The sequence below is a fragment of the Camelina sativa genome, chromosome 10 (assembly GCF_000633955.1).
Source record: "Camelina sativa cultivar DH55 chromosome 10, Cs, whole genome shotgun sequence".
NCBI lineage: Eukaryota > Viridiplantae > Streptophyta > Magnoliopsida > Brassicales > Brassicaceae > Camelina > Camelina sativa.
The window spans coordinates 835,768-851,369 of NC_025694.1; the positions used below are offsets into that span (position 1 = coordinate 835,768).

The 15,602-nt window shown below is 36.8% G+C and overlaps 7 protein-coding genes and 1 non-coding gene across 8 annotated transcripts; 5 read left to right on the forward strand and 3 right to left on the reverse strand.

Annotated features, from left to right (window-relative positions):
• TRNAR-ACG lies at window positions 15-87 on the reverse strand. Its single transcript has one exon. It is a non-coding gene; the product is annotated as a tRNA-Arg (tRNA).
• On the forward strand, window positions 224-2,782 carry LOC104716274 (ABC transporter F family member 4-like). Its single transcript, XM_010433665.2, has 8 exons — window positions 224-725; window positions 964-1,598; window positions 1,697-1,769; window positions 1,867-1,944; window positions 2,033-2,096; window positions 2,176-2,263; window positions 2,358-2,442; window positions 2,550-2,782. The coding sequence occupies exons 1-8, from the start codon at window positions 597-599 to the stop codon at window positions 2,634-2,636; spliced, it is 1,239 nt and encodes a 412-aa protein (XP_010431967.1). The 5' UTR covers window positions 224-596; the 3' UTR covers window positions 2,637-2,782.
• LOC104716275 lies at window positions 2,877-3,675 on the forward strand. The gene has a single exon (XM_010433666.2). It carries the CDS (start codon window positions 2,975-2,977, stop codon window positions 3,524-3,526), a length of 552 nt encoding a protein of 183 aa, XP_010431968.1. The 5' UTR covers window positions 2,877-2,974; the 3' UTR covers window positions 3,527-3,675.
• LOC104716276 (ras-related protein RABH1c-like) lies at window positions 3,807-5,920 on the forward strand. The gene is made up of 6 exons (XM_010433668.1): window positions 3,807-4,379; window positions 4,668-4,738; window positions 4,864-4,952; window positions 5,049-5,163; window positions 5,252-5,342; window positions 5,436-5,920. Exons 1-6 carry the CDS (start codon window positions 4,263-4,265, stop codon window positions 5,583-5,585), a joined length of 633 nt encoding a protein of 210 aa, XP_010431970.1. The 5' UTR covers window positions 3,807-4,262; the 3' UTR covers window positions 5,586-5,920.
• LOC104716277 lies at window positions 6,128-8,396 on the reverse strand. Its single transcript, XM_010433669.2, has 7 exons — window positions 8,030-8,396; window positions 7,485-7,599; window positions 7,309-7,379; window positions 6,761-7,054; window positions 6,619-6,661; window positions 6,427-6,535; window positions 6,128-6,333 (listed from the first exon to the last, which is right to left on the reverse strand). The coding sequence occupies exons 1-7, from the start codon at window positions 8,183-8,185 to the stop codon at window positions 6,249-6,251; spliced, it is 873 nt and encodes a 290-aa protein (XP_010431971.1). The 5' UTR covers window positions 8,186-8,396; the 3' UTR covers window positions 6,128-6,248.
• On the reverse strand, window positions 9,513-12,297 carry LOC104716278 (ubiquitin carboxyl-terminal hydrolase 3-like). Its single transcript, XM_010433670.2, has 6 exons — window positions 11,952-12,297; window positions 11,394-11,510; window positions 10,964-11,062; window positions 10,650-10,847; window positions 10,366-10,547; window positions 9,513-10,168 (listed from the first exon to the last, which is right to left on the reverse strand). Exons 1-6 carry the CDS (start codon window positions 12,066-12,068, stop codon window positions 9,766-9,768), a joined length of 1,116 nt encoding a protein of 371 aa, XP_010431972.1. The 5' UTR covers window positions 12,069-12,297; the 3' UTR covers window positions 9,513-9,765.
• On the forward strand, window positions 13,088-13,634 carry LOC109126992 (defensin-like protein 75). The gene is made up of 2 exons (XM_019231031.1): window positions 13,088-13,201; window positions 13,390-13,634. Exons 1-2 carry the CDS (start codon window positions 13,135-13,137, stop codon window positions 13,572-13,574), a joined length of 252 nt encoding a protein of 83 aa, XP_019086576.1. The 5' UTR covers window positions 13,088-13,134; the 3' UTR covers window positions 13,575-13,634.
• On the forward strand, window positions 13,866-15,414 carry LOC104716279 (tubulin-folding cofactor C-like). The gene has a single exon (XM_010433671.2). It carries the CDS (start codon window positions 14,011-14,013, stop codon window positions 15,124-15,126), a length of 1,116 nt encoding a protein of 371 aa, XP_010431973.1. The 5' UTR covers window positions 13,866-14,010; the 3' UTR covers window positions 15,127-15,414.

A 15,602-nucleotide genomic window follows, 5' to 3' on the forward strand; every position in this document is an offset into this window, starting at 1 on the left:
TAAAAAAGAGAAATCGACTCCACTGGGGATCGAACCCAGAGTCTCTGGTTTCGTAGACCAGCGCCTTATCCATTGGGCCATGGAGTCTTTCTTGTACAATGATCTTCTACAAACTATATATCATGTATACCAACAAACTAAAAAGCTTTGAAGACTACTTTTCTCGTAAGCTCCCCGTCACCTTTCTCTCACACCGAATAATATATGTTTGGTCGTCTTTTTATATTTTAGTTAAGCTGTCTCAAAAACGATTCATATCCAAAACCAAAACCCTTGTCCCTTAACCAATTCAGCTCTGAAGAAAGAAAGAAAATTAAAAGCTTGCTAATCGGATAAGATTAGACCTAAGACTAAAGGAGAGAGAGAGAGAGAGAGATGGTTTTCTTCTTTAGCAGATGATCTTTCCAAAATTTTCTAAGAATGGCGTATTAGGTAAACGATCACAGCTCAATAACAGATTGGTGGGAGAAGCTGACTCGATTTTGTGGTGTAGATTGGTCAGAAAGAAAGAAGATATTGTGGAATCTGCAAGTTTTTATATTTTCACTAAAAATAGATTTCAGTTAAAAAGAGGGAGGACGCACGACTAGAAAAAAATGGGGAAACACCACAAATCATCATCTTTCAGAAGCAAAGCAGTGCACTTTGTCACCGATTTCACCGCTGGTCTTCTTCTTAATCCCATCTCTGATAAACCCCCCTCCTCTGCTTCGCCTCCTCTTCCGGTATCTATCTTAAAGTTTTCTTCTTTTTCTCTTCTTGTTTGACATTTAGAGTCTTTTGTTCTTGACCATTGCTTCTGGGACTTTGCTGTAATGGGTCTCTGCGTTAATGCTTAGTTGCTTTGAATATTGTATCATGTGTATTTTGATGGATTGATGAGTGCTTCTAGGTAGGACTATAAATTTGTGTGATCATTTAATGAGCTCAGGTTAGTTTTCTCATTTTTTTTTTCTTAATTAGGGTGAGGAAGATGAGTCTAATAAGAGAAATCAACTAGAATCTCTTACTGAGGAGGAGCAGCAGCAGCCTAAGAAGGATTTGGTAGACGAGCCAGATACTTCTTCTTTCTCTGCATTCCTTGGTTCACTGTTATCTTCAGACCCCCAAGACAAAAAGAAGGATCAGGATCAAGACGAAGAATCAGAAGAAGAAGAAGAAGAAGAAGAAGAAGAAGAAGAAGAAGAAGAAGAAGAAGAAGAAGAAGAAGAAGCTGAGGCAGAAACAAGTGATACATCATCATCTTCGGTGAATCATATTGGAAAAATGAAGGAGGCTACTAGTGGTGGTGTTAAGAAGAGCTTGTTGTCTAAGTATAAACAGCATTTGAAGAATTTTTACCAGGCTGTTAAGTTTCCGGGGGGCAAGCAAAGAAAGGTAAATTCTGATGTGATACCAGACGATGAAGAGACTGAATATGATGGCTTGGAGATGAAGCCGATGCAGGATAATAATGTCAAAGAGGAAGCAAAGATAGTGCAAGTAATTCTACCTGAAGTTTCAGAGCCCTCTTTGCTTTTATCGGACCAGTCAAGACGTTCCTTATATACTTCACTTCCTGCGCTTGTTCAAGGGAGGAAATGGATATTGCTTTACAGGTGAGAGAATTCATTTGGAGCTGATTATAAATCTTAAGAATGGGTTATTTCATATATTCTATGGCTGTGTGTGATCATTTTTTGTTGCAATTTTCTAGTACATGGAGGCATGGCATATCACTGTCCACACTGTACAGGAAAAGCCTCCTCTGGCCTGGTCTCAGTTTACTGGTATATGAAATTCAGTTTCTAATTCAAAATATTGGTCTCCTTTGGTAAAAGTGTGAATTTTTTTTATGGAGCTCTGTGGAAACCGCCTCTGTTTCAGGTTGTCGGAGACAGAAAAGGTTCAGTTTTTGGTGGTCTTGTCGAGGCACCTTTGATTCCAACTGATAAAAAGTATCAGGTGTGGTGCTAAAGATCCAATTTTTATATTGATTCCATCTATCAAGTTTTCAAGCATTTCACTATTAATTCACATTCTTTGTTGTCAGGGAACCAACAGTACATTTGTTTTCACAAATAAGTCAGGACAACCCGCGATATACCGTCCCACAGGTACTTATTATGCATTGCTTATTAGATACATAGAACTACTTGGAGTTGTTTCCATTATTCACTTGTAGCTATGGTACAGGTGCAAATCGGTTCTACACTTTATGCTCCAAGGAATTTCTAGCTCTGGGAGGTGGTGGACGGTTTGCTCTCTATCTAGACAGTGAGCTGTAAGATATATTCCCTATCAGAACTCTTACCATTTCAACGGACAACAAACAATTTTTCCTCAAATCCAATTTGATTCATTGTGTTGTTATATAGGCTAAGCGGATCAAGTGCTTACTCAGAGACATATGGGAACTCTTGTCTCGCAAACTCTCAGGACTTTGATGTGAAAGAAGTGGAGGTAGTTTAACTTTATCACTCTCCTATAAAAAAAGGAACAAAGATCCATTGTTTTTATTGAGCTTTTACTGAAACAAAGAAACACACCATTGATTTGATACTTCGCAGCTATGGGGATTTGTATATGGCTCAAAGTATGATGAGATTCTAGCTCTCAGCAAAACAACGGAGCCTGGTATCTGCAGGTGGTCATGATCCTGATGAAGATTTTGAAAAAGAAAAAAATGAGATTCAAGTGAAGAAGTTTAGCTTCTTGTAAAAAATGTGTAGTAAAAGTGATGATGAATGTTGTTGTCCTTCTTACCTTGTAACTTGGCTTAAAAGATCACATCTCTCTCTAATGTGGATTTTGAGACTCAAAAAAAAAAAAAAAAAAANAAAAAAAAAACTACATATTAGGCTCATTCGGCCCATTAAAGACCCATTCAAGGCCCAGTGAAGCATATGTGAGAGAGAGAGAAGAGAGTGGTTTGAGAGGGGGAAGAAGAAAGCAGCAAAAACCCTCACTTTCATTTATCTGACCTAAGAGAGAAATGGGGAGTAGATTGGGAGGAAGAGTGGTTCATTTCGCGAATCTTCCGATAAAGCTTCTGATGCCGGCGAAGCTGACTAACATTCACGAGTTCGCGTTGAAAACGATCCCATCGGCGACGAAGATCGAGATCAAGCGAGTTCTTGTATCACTCTACGGATTCGATGTGGAGAAGGTGAACACGCTGAACATGGACGGGAAGAAGAAGAAGCGTGGAGGTCTGCTGATAGCGAAAGCTGATTACAAGAAGGCTTACGTCACGCTGCGTAGCCCTCTTTCGATTTCTAGGGATTTGTTTCCGGTCAAGTACATTGAGGAAGATAGGAAGAGTAAAGTGAAAGGATCTAGCTTTGTTGAGGAGGAAGACGATAAAAAGAGTCATTGGCTTGATCGGAAGGAGAAGAGGGAGATCGGTGGTTATGGTAATGGTAAAGGTAAAGGTCGTCGTGGTGGTGGCGGTGAAAGGGCTAATTCTCCGACGAGGGCTGGTGCTGCGGCGGCGGCGGGTACGGCTAAGTTTCCATGGAGCAACATGAGATTTGTTGGTAAGTAAGGGTTTTTTGTTTCTTAATGATAAAATTAAATAATCCCAATTTTAGGGTTTTGTGTTTCTGAATCGGACTTATTGATTTTGTTTAAGTTGGTTTGAGGTTTTATGGAACGAACACTAATATATAAGCCATATGATGATATTTGCTGATAGATTCAAGCTTTTCTTATTACTGTCTCTGTGGATTTGGGTGTGTGTATGTTCCTTCAAATGTTAATCAATCACATAAACTGATAGCAAAAAAGTGTTCTGATAAATTGTAATAATCGTGGACTCCCCCACCTTGTTCGTTTTTGTCAATCTCCGATCATCCAAAATCTATCCCACAAATTTGTGGACTAGTAGTAGTAGCTTGGTGTTTAGTAACCAACTTTTTTATGAGTCTCATCCTTCAAATTTGATCATATCTTGAAATTTAAGAAAACATATATTTATCATATCTTTTTTCTTTTACGAAAACCCCAATGAAAATTAAGAAAAGCGTATTAGAGATATACACAAACCGCACGTCAGGGTCAGGCGAGTAATATCCACACGCTCGTTATTATATATATATAAGTCCCCGCGGAAATCGTTGAATATATTTTGCCAAGGCTTTGTGTGCGACCTAGTCTTCTTCTTGGTCGTCGTGCTCTCCTTCTCTCTTTTTCTTCTTCTTCTTCTTGGAGACCTCCTAAGCATAGAGAAGAAAACTCTCAATCTTCGGATCTTTCTTCCGAACGAACGAGAGAGAGAGAACATGGCGGCTGTCTCACCTTTGGCCAAGTTTAAGTTGGTGTTCTTAGGTGATCAATCTGTCGGAAAAACCAGCATCATCACTCGTTTCATGTATGACAAGTTCGACACTATTTACCAGGTTTGTCTTATAACTATAACACACAAGATTCCTCTTTTCGATAATCTTTTACCCGTGGTTAGGTTTTTAATTCTCATCTCTAGTTAATTCTCCGACATCAACTTTAATCTGTTTTGTTGTTGTTGTGTTCTTTATTTAATTATCTCCTTAAGGATATTATGATCACAATAGACTCATCCATGCTTTGGACTCTGCTTTGGGTGTAATCTCTTGGTGTTAATATACGTGTTGAATAGTCATTTAAGCCTTTTAATTGTGCTCTCTCTCTCTCTCTCTCTATCTCTGCAGCCTACCATTGGGATCGATTTCCTTTCGAAAACAATGTACCTCGAAGATCGAACAGTTCGTTTGCAGCTTTGGTGAGGGAACTAAGAAACTGCTTCTTTTTTTCTTTAAACTTAACCTGTTAATTTGGAAGAACAAAGATGGTGTTATTATGTGATTCAAATGATCACACAAATGGGGTTTTTGTTGATTACTACAGGGATACAGCTGGACAAGAAAGATTCAGGAGTCTTATCCCAAGTTACATCAGAGATTCTTCTGTTGCCATTGTTGTATATGATGTTGCCAGTGAGTCCAGCGTTTTTTTTTTGTTTTGTTTCTGTCCTTGATTCTTTGGTTTTCCCCATTTTGTGTCTTATGAGTTCAAATACTTGTTTCTGGCAGATAGGCAAACGTTTCTGAATACCTCGAAATGGATAGAGGATGTACACAGAGAAAGAGGTCAAGGCGATGTTATTATTGTTCTTGTTGGAAACAAAACTGATCTTGTTGATAAAAGGTATAAATAAGCAGAATCAGCTTCGATTCTATAAGGTTATATAATTCTGTCCGTCTTATATGTGTCATTCATGATATTATGAAAACAGGCAAGTATCAATCAGTGAAGGAGAAGATAAGGCTAAAGAGTATGGACTGATGTTCATCGAGACCAGCGCAAAAGAAAATTTCAACATTAAGGTATAGAGCAACTTGAATTAGAGACCTGAGTGAGTGTCTGTTTTTTGGTTGTCTGATTTCTCTCACAAACACGAATGATTATTACTTTCGCAGGCTTTGTTTCGAAAGATTGCTGCAGCTTTACCTGGGGTGGACTCATATTCATCGGTAACAAAATCAGAGGACATGGTTGACGTGAATCTAAGGACCACTTCGAATCCATCACAAGGTGAGCAAGAAGGAGGAGGAGGCTGTTCTTGTTGATTCAGCATCATACTCTATTAAAGAAATTTGTGAAGCAAAAAAAAAAGGGAGCAAGATAGTTTTGTGATTTTCATCTTATCAGACATTAACAGACACAGAATATAAAAACATTAAAGAGAAAAAGGATTAAATCAAATGTGATGATAGTATCACGGAAGTAAACCTTCTTCTACATCAGTGGGAACTATTTTATATAAGTGAATCTTTGCCTTGTTCTGTAGTTAGACACCCAATCAAACTTGTAACACAATACGAAAAGTTTGTGTGCCTTTCATCTCTTAGACGTTACCATTAACATATTATTCTTTGATTATTTGCATACAATTATCTGTTAATCATTTTACTTGGTTCGTTTGAAGATTTTATATTTATTGACATGATCTCTGACGGATCACAAGAACCTGCCTGCTGTTGTTCTGGTATAAATTGTATACTTACGACGATCACGATGCCTACGCACTGTTGATTCTTCTCTTGTTTTTACTTTTCTAACCTCTTGTTTAGTTACACGTTAATCAGGCCTTACGCATTTGCAAGTGATATGCACAGAGGAAATGTTATTATCGACATTATGAAACTTGGAACAAAAGACGAGTTTTGGGAAAGAGAGATTCAAAACAGAGACGACCAAGGAGAGCAAAAGGCCAAAAGAGATGTTACAGTTTACATGTGATTGAAGCTGTTGTTGTCTCCGTTTTGCTTCACTCTCAATGTCAAGTAGATCAATATCAATGTTCCCACACTTGATCTGCAATCCAAGAGATTTAAAGTTAATAGTGAAATGCTTCATCAAAGATAATATATGTATACGCATTAAGAAAGTAGAGGTATATATACTTACAAGATTGAGAATAAGATGACGATTTTTCTTGAATCAAATGAAGCGGCACGCTTGTATCTTCTCGATCTGTTAGTTGGTGCATCATGGCATCGCTCAGAAATAGCTTTATCTGCAACAGAAAATTTGCAAGTGCGTGAACAAAACAAACAAAACTTTAAATTATGCAACTTCAATGAAATATTGTTATCTTACCAGTGCTCAAGCTTGCTTGTCTCTGTAATACCTTTTGCATATGCTGTGAAAAAATATCAAAGTAACCACATTAGAGTCAGACATTTGGATATCATCTTCTCGATATAGACCAAGCAAAGTAGAACAAATAGAAAGAACTTACTACACTCTCAGATTTCATACTTGCAACAACTTCGTCATGGGATGTCACTGTCTCACCGCCATTCCCTTTCTCGACGTTTATGTCCACAACGCATGATTGGTAAGAATCGGTGCCTCCCAGTAGCACATTGATGCGGTTCTGCGTTTTCTGACAGTTCAGCTGAGCGTCGATCAACATCTGATTTTTAGATGGAAGCAGGGCCTTGACGAAGCTCAGGAGAGTAAACTGCGAGGTACATTGCGGGATTGTACTTCCTTCATCAGGTAAAACAGAGATAGTACACACGTCTTGGACCTATACAAATATGGCAGAGTTTGGAGGACTTAGCACCACACCTTATCATAGTACACCCACAATGCTACTTCTTGAACATCTATTTAGTTCTCAGATGTACCACTGATCTACTAATGAACATATCAACCCTCGTTCAAATGCAACCAAATACAATCATCATGTTCTACTCTAAGAAAATCCTAGTTTCAGAGCAACAGTCAAATGGCTCGAGTCAATTCAATTAAGGACTTGTTATCTAAAAAAAAAGAACTCACCAATGGAGTATCGATGCAAGGGTCTTCTTTCAAAGGGAAAGCAGCCTCCTTGACAAGAAGTGGGAAAACATCTGCATTGCAAAAATAAAACAGAAGGGTCATTTCACTCATTAGCAAGCTTGGAAAAACTATCTATGATACTGAATTTGAAAAGCGTAATCTTTTAAACAATTTACCAATGGGAATATGTTTGCCACCATCACTGAAACTCGACTTAGGTGGTTTGAAACTTGGATACTTGACAGGTAGTGGTGCATTCCCATCTGCAACAGTTATGAATTGCTGCTTCCCCTGTACATATATATTCAGATCACACCAATGGAAAGCTAGAACAAAAAAACGATCACAAAGACTTTGACCAAAAGATATCAAAACAATAACAGTGTAACAACTTGATTAGAGAATTAATTTGTAAAACGTAAGAGACTTTTCTTAATTTGATCATTTTCACTAATTCTCTTCACCTAAGTAAGTGATGACCACACTAAAACAGTTGCAACAAGATTAGTAAAATTCCTAAAATAGTATTTTCTCTCATGATCCATCCTAAGAGAACGATAATGGCCACACACACATCCAGAATCGAATCTGAAGAGCCATAAGTCTCATCTTCTTTTCAATATTCCAAATCGAAGATTCGATTTCAAAAAAAAAAAAAAAAAACAAAACAAATCCATAGGAGGAAGAATCAAAACAAGAAGAAGGAGTAATCTAAACTAACCTCATCGAAGAAATCACCCATCGGAGAGAGAGAGAGAGAGAGAATGGTGAACCGACGGAGGGAAATTAGAAGCGATGCTTCAAAAACGAAGGTGAGCCAAGGGGAAGACGAAGCTTGAAGAGAGACTTGTAAAGTGTAAAAAAACAACAAATGCATGTAGAGAGAGTGTTTTTTTTTTTTTTTTTTTTTTNTTTTGTATCGGAAGCTTCTGAGTAACGGGCAGATTCAGAAAGAGAGAGAGAGAGAGAGATTGAAGAGGAAGACGCTCTTCTCCGGGCCCGGCGCGATTCGCCTGTGAATGGCTTTTCTTCAATCCATCTCTGATTGCGACATACCCACACCCTATTCAGCAGTGAGAAGATAACGACAAATCCTAATTCTTCGCCCTCCCTTTTTTTTTTTTTTGTTTTTTTACTTTAAATTCCCAAGTTACCCTTTTACTTTTTCTTTCTTTCTTCTTTTATCCTCTGCTCCTATATCTTTGTTATTGTTTGTTTTATTCATTAAACTTGGATTAGTAGTAGTGCTACTTAAGAGAGATTTCATAATCACCACCATATGGATGGGAATGGGATGGGATGGGATCATCAACAACATAATGACATTTACTGACAAATAAATGCATGTCTGTACTCTGTACTCTCTTTTCTTTTTTTCTTCTGTTGTTTGATGCTGCTACTACTACTACTAGTCTACTCCTATCATTCATAATTACAATTTACTATTTATGAGCTGTCTCCTACCTTTTTGTGACATTATAATAATCCAACCATATATATATATAAAATCCACCCATGCACTTCTTCTTCTTTTTTTCTTGCAATGTCATATTCATTTAATTCCCCTTGCTATTTGCCAGGCTTTAATAAAATCATTTACTCTTGTTATTAGTAAGTAAGTAAAATTATATATTTATCAGTTTTATACTTTTATAAATTATATATTCTTAATAACTTGGTTTGGGAGGTATTATTCTTAATAACTTGGTTTGTTGAATCAGAAAAAAGGAAAACATTTATGTTTTGAGAAAAAAAGCACACAGCTCACGGGTGATCCAAGCCTTTCTGTCTGTATCTTCTTCGTCAACTTCTCCCGTGAACTTTCTTTTCTGTTTTGTTTTGTCTCTCTTTTTTTTTCTTCTTTTTTTCTTGTAGGAATATTTATATTTACTTGTTTGTTTGTTTATATAGCTTTATTATTCTCACGACAAAAGTGATTATCGCCGGGTCCTAAATATCTTTATCAGCCCAATTGTTCTTAATGGGCCGTATTTAAAAATTATCTGACATATTCCATCGTACTCATACAGTCAGTACTAATAACAATTTTGTAGTCTGTTTTGTTTGTGAATTCAAAGACGAAACTAATACAAAACTTTAGACAACTTTGAGACCATATAAAAAAAAAAAAAAAAGAGGTAACCCAATGTAAATTCAACAATATTGTAAACCTTCTTCCATGCTTTTTTACTTTGACTGAAAAAGATGCAAAAGACAAGGAGTTATTTGCCATAAACTGTACATGGCCTTTCAAAGTATACAAATTTCAGTTAAAAACTTTTCCAATTTTTAAGCTCACCAAGTAAGTATCTTTGGGAGAGATAAGACAGAAAGAAAACCAAAAAAAAAAAGTTACTGTCAATTGAGTTGACATTTTAAGACAAGCATATACCCATTACTAATAGTTAAAGAAAGAAAAACGAAGAGAGTCCCTTTTTGCTGCTTTCTCAGCTTTTTTTACTTGGTCGGTCCAAGGCTCTCATAGAACAAGATGTAACCATGATCAGTATTGCTCGAATACTCCTGAGACGATCCAAAGAACGTTTGAACAGCTGATTCTTCAATCATCTCAACATTCTCATCATCAAAGAATAGCCAATGGTTGTGGCTTTTCACAAGGCTCACGTAATGACCATGGTTTGGTCCACTTCCGACATGAACCACCACTGCAAACAGAGAGTACTCCACATCTGCATAGGGTTCCACCGTGTTGCTCAGCTTTAGCTCCAGAGGGAAGACGACTCGATATGAGAGCTTCTTGTAGCGGCCTAGCTGTTCGATGTATTTGAATCGTTTTAGATGGATGACTAAGATGTGTGGCGGCTTCTTGATCTTCATCCTCTTTTGTGCTTCTTGTAAGCTGCAATAACAAACATAAAAGAATCGGGATTTGGTCAGCGCTATGAAATTGCCATTGCACCTAATAAATCATACAGATCAGCCATTGAAAGGAATACAAGAGCTCAAAGACTAATATTTAGTTGCAGCTATTAAAAGCAAAGCTGAAGAATTTAACTATGAAAAGCAATGGGGTCAGACTAAAAACCAACACCTTACCTGCAGCATTTGTCACAGAAGAATTTGTCTTCAGCGTGAAGAGTCTCTGTAGAGCTGAAGTTTTTCAAACAGCTAGTTATCGAACTGTTCTGTTCGATATCAAGGCTTAGGTCTAGGAATGTTTCGTCTCTTGCAGTCACTGTTTCACATCGCAGACACCTTGTCTCGTTGGTAAGTATGCCCTGTGTATATTATCCGGAATAATTTATATTAAAACAAAAATGTACTACAAAGTCAAACCTTAGAAGGAAACATGATGAGCTTTGTCATTGAAAATAACTGACCTGGAAAATATTGTGCACCCAAGTAACAATAGGCTCTTTGTGCACAACACCATTTGCCTGAGGAACTTTCAGTCCGTTTGCAATCTTTTCGGGAGATGATGATGGTGAGGTTTCATGTTCGGGTTTTGACGCTTTTGCCTCTTTCTCCAGTATGTCAACAACTTCATTCAGCAAATAATTCAGGAATTCATGTGCATCCTACATGAGAGTAAAATGGCCAGTTCAATCAAATATGCATAGTATTAGTATATTGCTTTTCTCACATGTACAGTAAAAAAAATGCTAGAAAAGATGAAGAAAATTTCAAAGATCACCTGGTGCATATAACTCCGGAACAGCTCATTCTGTTTCTTCAACCTCTGTACAAATCGCTTAGGCGCAATAACACCAGTTTTCTTCTTCTGGGAACTTATCTACAGAAAGAATTACAATGATTAAACTTAAGATAGCACTTTTGTTTCCTGCAGAAATGAATGGGCACAGGACAATCAAATAGATGATGATTGACAGGATATGACATACTAAGCCCTCCATCAAGCACTTTTTTAGATTAACGAAGATACCTAACAAAAGACAAAGTATCGAGTTCCAGTTATCCCTACGACATTTACAAGTGACTTGATCCATATATAATGTCAAGGTGAGAATCAAGTAAACCAAGCTTGCACAAGAGAAATATTATCAGCCAAGGAGAGATGGTCATTTGAGTTAAACAAGACCGTTTGAAGTTATGTATACAAATACCTGAGAAAATAAGTCTGCCAGGCAAGTCATAAGATTCTCTTCAGCATCGGCAACGCTTTTATTACTGGTATAGTATTCGAGCAATTGTTCACGAAAGGGAACACAGAAATAAAGAGCCTGCACAAGGAATAGAGGAGATTCATCACATCAAGGATTCTAGTAGCCAATGATAAAATTTAATTTTCTCCAGTCCAGAGAGAACTCTTCCATATACATAGCGCACACACACAGGTATATCTTAAAAAACAATAGAGAGAGGATACACAATTGCAAATACAAGAGTACTTATAACAAAGTACTAAATGCTCTCACTACACACCCTAACACCCTTCTTAAGCATAGATTCGCAAAAAAATGTAAAGCCTAACTCCAATTTGAAAGAGCGAAGAATAATTCCGAGACAATCTGAATGCAACCAAACCAAATTTTAACCTTTTGAAACGAATTGGACAAAGTAAGGTCAAACCATGATACGATTCTAATCGGTCTAATGTACTGGAATTGAACAAACCCAGAAGGAAGAAATCGTCAAAGGAACGTAAAGAGGGAAGTAAGGACCTGCAAAACGCTGTTGCAGTAGCAAGTGTTTCCGAAATTCTCGAATCCGAAGTAACGTTCACCTTCGGGGAACTGGTCGCCGAGAGCTTTCTCGAGTTTGGAGCCCGCGGCGCCCATTAGCCCTAGAACTAGCTTCCGTATCACCGTTTTTTTCTGATCCCTGACTCGCCCGATTCTCTCTCTATCAAAGCCCCCACGGAGTATTATTCTCTCTTTTACGCTTATTAGCCTCTCTCTCTCTCTGCGATTGTCCGATTCGATTCGATCCGATAATTTCAGATTTCTTCTCTCTTTAGTGCGAAGAGAAGAGGATCGACGACGATAAATATTTAATTTTATTCTCTCTTTTTATTTATTTTTTAATTAATAAAAAGCGAAGCAACGAAGGAAGATGTGAAAAAAGAAGAAAAAAAAAGAGTTTGATGTCAAATATTGCATATTACTCCTCCAAATTTGTAATCTTTACGGAAAATGAACTCCAATTTCTAAAGTATTAGTAGTATGATCAAAATTCTCGAATCCAACCGAACCAAACCTGTATAATATATAACCCAGTATGTAAAACCGAACCAAACTAACTCCAATGCAGTTAAAAAAGCTAATATATTTATAATGTGTATTTGAAATATTTATTTAGAAATTGTATATGAAAAACGTACAATCTATACTAAAAACCAGTTAGCTATTGTTGTTTATAAATATGCCTTAACTAATTATACTTCAACAAAAAAAACCTTTTTAACAATATTTCAATATTTTTTTTTTCAGTTTTAACTTATATAATCAATTTATTATGTTGACCAAGATATGTTTGAATATTTTGTAATATATTTCCTTATAGATAGTCAAAGTCTTATATCATTATTAGCATTTTAAAACAAATTTGCTATATGCTCAAATAAAATTTACATATATATTCATTTTTCCCATCCTAGATTTAGGTTCCTACTAAATCAGTAGTGATAAAATTTTAGTCAAATGTGTAAGAGATCATTTACAGTCAAATATTTCAAAAAGAATTTCAAAATTGGCATTTTTAGTATTCTTTCTTTATTTATTTAGGAATTTATGTCACCAATCAAACTATAAAGACCTATTATATCTCAACAAAAGACATCAACTTCAAGACATTAGAAAATACTTACAACACGTTATCATACAAACAATAATCCAGAAAAAAAATATGGCCAAGATCATATCTTTAGCAGTTGTTGGTACCATCGCAATAATTTTGTTGTTGGTCATTGCAGGTTAATCAAGCATTCTCAATTTCTCATTATCAATATTCTCAATTTTTCAATATCAATATTCTCAATTATTCGAAATACTTTCTTAGCAATGTTAAAGCTTATTTCTAATTATTTTACAATAATGTTTTTTTTTTGTCGTAGTACACATTGTATTTTATTTATTTCTAACTAGATTTTTTTTTTTTTAGAACAAGCAAACGCAATCACCGTTGATGCTGATTATTATGGACCGTGCACTAACAATTGCCAACAACTTTGCATATCGAAAGGTTATACTGATTGGACTTGTGCAATTTTTAAAACTGGGACGGGTTGTTGCTGCAAACCAAGAAAGAAACAAATTTTTAAACAAGCTACTCAGTTGAACAACTAAACTGGTTTTTAGTATCATCACTAAATAATTTGTACGATCACTAAATAAGAATTTCAAATACAAAAATAATAATCCAAAGGAAATGAATCATCTTTTTTTCTTTTCACTTACTATGGTGCATACAAAATGTGTCATGTTTATTATTCGAAGTAACAAAAAGTAAAAAAAAAAAAAAAAAACAATGGTGTATTAGATGAATCTTTTTGATTTATAAAATAATTACAACAAACCAAAACCATATAACATAGGTCAAAACATTGAACTTATCCTACCGTAGAATAATCGAGACTCTAGAATATAAAATAGTTCCGATTTTTGATTATACTCTTGATTTTGGGTTATCTTGGACCTGAGGTTACTGTCAGCACATTTGACATCATCAAGGATAAAATTGCAATATCACTGTTTTTACTTTTTATCATGCTATTTCACTGGAATGATTGAAACGGTGACGTTTAGGTCATCCTTGGTCTTAGCTTCGATTTGTAAAAACGCCGTCACAATTGGGGGTAAAACGATTATGGAAGACGACGATCCCGAAACCCTAGATCCGGCATTGCAGAAGAAGCACCATGACATGCTTGAACGCCTCTCTGCTCGTCACCAAGCTCGTAAATCCGATTCACCTGACACTTCCTCCTCCTCCTCCTCCTCCACTCTCGAATCGACTTCCTCGTTTCTCGCCAAATTCTCCGACGCCAAGCGATCCATCGAGTCTCGAATCGCTGAGTCACGACTCGTTTCCTCCTCCTCCTCGACGGATTCGTCAAAGCTTAAATCGGATCTTGCTGATATCTCCTTAGCGATCAACAATCTCGAGAAGCTTCTCGCTGAGAACTCGTATTTCCTTCCTTCTTACGAGGTACGATCGTCTCTGAAAATTGTATCCGATCTCAAGCAGAGCCTCGAGAGCCTCTCCGCCGAGTTAATCCCGAAGAAGAAGTTCTCGTTCAAGAGCAAATCGACGTCCAAAAAGCTTCCGGAGATTCAAAAACCCGGCGTCGTTTCACCTCCGAATCTCCCCGTACCCGTACGCGATTCTCCGGGATTGAGGAACAAGCGCGGAGAGACTCTGGTCAAAAGTTTCAAAGGCTCGTCGATCGGAGAATTCACATTGTCGGATCTCGATTCATGCCAAGTACAGTTATCAGGAACTGTTAGCGCTCTGTTTCTTCACAGGTTGAAGTATTGTAACGTCTACACAGGTCCAGTTGTTGGTTCGATTCTGATCGACGACGTACAAGATTGTGTTCTTGTGTTGGCCTCGCATCAGATCAGAATCCATTGCGCTAGGGAGAGTGATTTCTACCTGAGAGTGAGGAGTCGTCCCATCATTGAAGACAGTAATGGTGTCAGATTTGCTCCTTACTGTTTGGATTACCAAGGGATTGAGGAAGATTTGAAGACGGCAGGTTTGGATGAGGAGACTAAGAACTGGTCCAATGTGGATGATTTCCGGTGGCTTAGAGCTATACAGTCGCCGAATTGGTCAGTCTTGCCGGAAGAAGAAAGGGTTTCTTCGGTTTCCATTTCCAGTGATGCAGGTTCTTGAGTTACCAAATTACATTCTTATAAAGATTTGGTCATTTATACCAAAGAAGCACTCTCTGTTTAGCACTAAGTCTCTTTTTTTTTTGGAATATTATGATTGTGTGTTCCATTTTCATTTCCATCATGGTGAGTGAGTCTGATGATAAACCAAACGAGACAGCTTTACATATTTGCTTTATAATCTGTGATCTTGTAGTTGGTTTTTAAATATGGAGATCAATTTCTTTTGATTTTGATCTTGTGTTTAGAGAAAAGCCAATACTAAAGGTCAAAGGTGTAATTTCTGACAGTTTTTGGAGTTTACCTTACAATCTTACGATCACTATTATAATAAAAAAAAAAAAAAAAAAAAAAAAAAAAAAAAAANAAGAGTAAGGCTTTAATTTAATAGTTTCCTGAATTTGTGATACTGCCATAGATAGTTGAGATAAGTCTGCCTCAAAGCTTAGTACAATTGGGCTAGAAGGCCCAATAAAG

Coding starts and splice junctions, on each gene's coding strand:
- LOC104716274 (XM_010433665.2), top strand. CDS start 597: ATGGGGAAACACCACAAATCATCATCTTTCAGAAGCAAAGCAGTGCAC. Junction 1,770..1,866: donor GGCCTGGTCTCAGTTTACTG/GTATATGAAATT, acceptor CCTCTGTTTCAG/GTTGTCGGAGACAGAAAAGG. Junction 1,945..2,032: donor CAACTGATAAAAAGTATCAG/GTGTGGTGCTAA, acceptor CTTTGTTGTCAG/GGAACCAACAGTACATTTGT.
- LOC104716275 (XM_010433666.2), top strand. CDS start 2,975: ATGGGGAGTAGATTGGGAGGAAGAGTGGTTCATTTCGCGAATCTTCCG.
- LOC104716276 (XM_010433668.1), top strand. CDS start 4,263: ATGGCGGCTGTCTCACCTTTGGCCAAGTTTAAGTTGGTGTTCTTAGGT. Junction 4,953..5,048: donor TGTTGTATATGATGTTGCCA/GTGAGTCCAGCG, acceptor TGTTTCTGGCAG/ATAGGCAAACGTTTCTGAAT. Junction 5,164..5,251: donor ACTGATCTTGTTGATAAAAG/GTATAAATAAGC, acceptor TTATGAAAACAG/GCAAGTATCAATCAGTGAAG.
- LOC104716277 (XM_010433669.2), bottom strand. CDS start 8,185: ATGCATTTGTTGTTTTTTTACACTTTACAAGTCTCTCTTCAAGCTTCG. Junction 6,536..6,618: donor ACAAGCAAGCTTGAGCACTG/GTAAGATAACAA, acceptor TTTCTGTTGCAG/ATAAAGCTATTTCTGAGCGA. Junction 6,334..6,426: donor GTCATCTTATTCTCAATCTT/GTAAGTATATAT, acceptor CTTGGATTGCAG/ATCAAGTGTGGGAACATTGA.
- LOC104716278 (XM_010433670.2), bottom strand. CDS start 12,068: ATGGGCGCCGCGGGCTCCAAACTCGAGAAAGCTCTCGGCGACCAGTTC. Junction 11,511..11,951: donor ACTGCAACAGCGTTTTGCAG/GTCCTTACTTCC, acceptor TTCCTTGTGCAG/GCTCTTTATTTCTGTGTTCC. Junction 10,169..10,365: donor TTCTGTGACAAATGCTGCAG/GTAAGGTGTTGG, acceptor TTGTTATTGCAG/CTTACAAGAAGCACAAAAGA.
- LOC109126992 (XM_019231031.1), top strand. CDS start 13,135: ATGGCCAAGATCATATCTTTAGCAGTTGTTGGTACCATCGCAATAATT. Junction 13,202..13,389: donor TTTGTTGTTGGTCATTGCAG/GTTAATCAAGCA, acceptor TTTTTTTTTTAG/AACAAGCAAACGCAATCACC.
- LOC104716279 (XM_010433671.2), top strand. CDS start 14,011: ATGATTGAAACGGTGACGTTTAGGTCATCCTTGGTCTTAGCTTCGATT.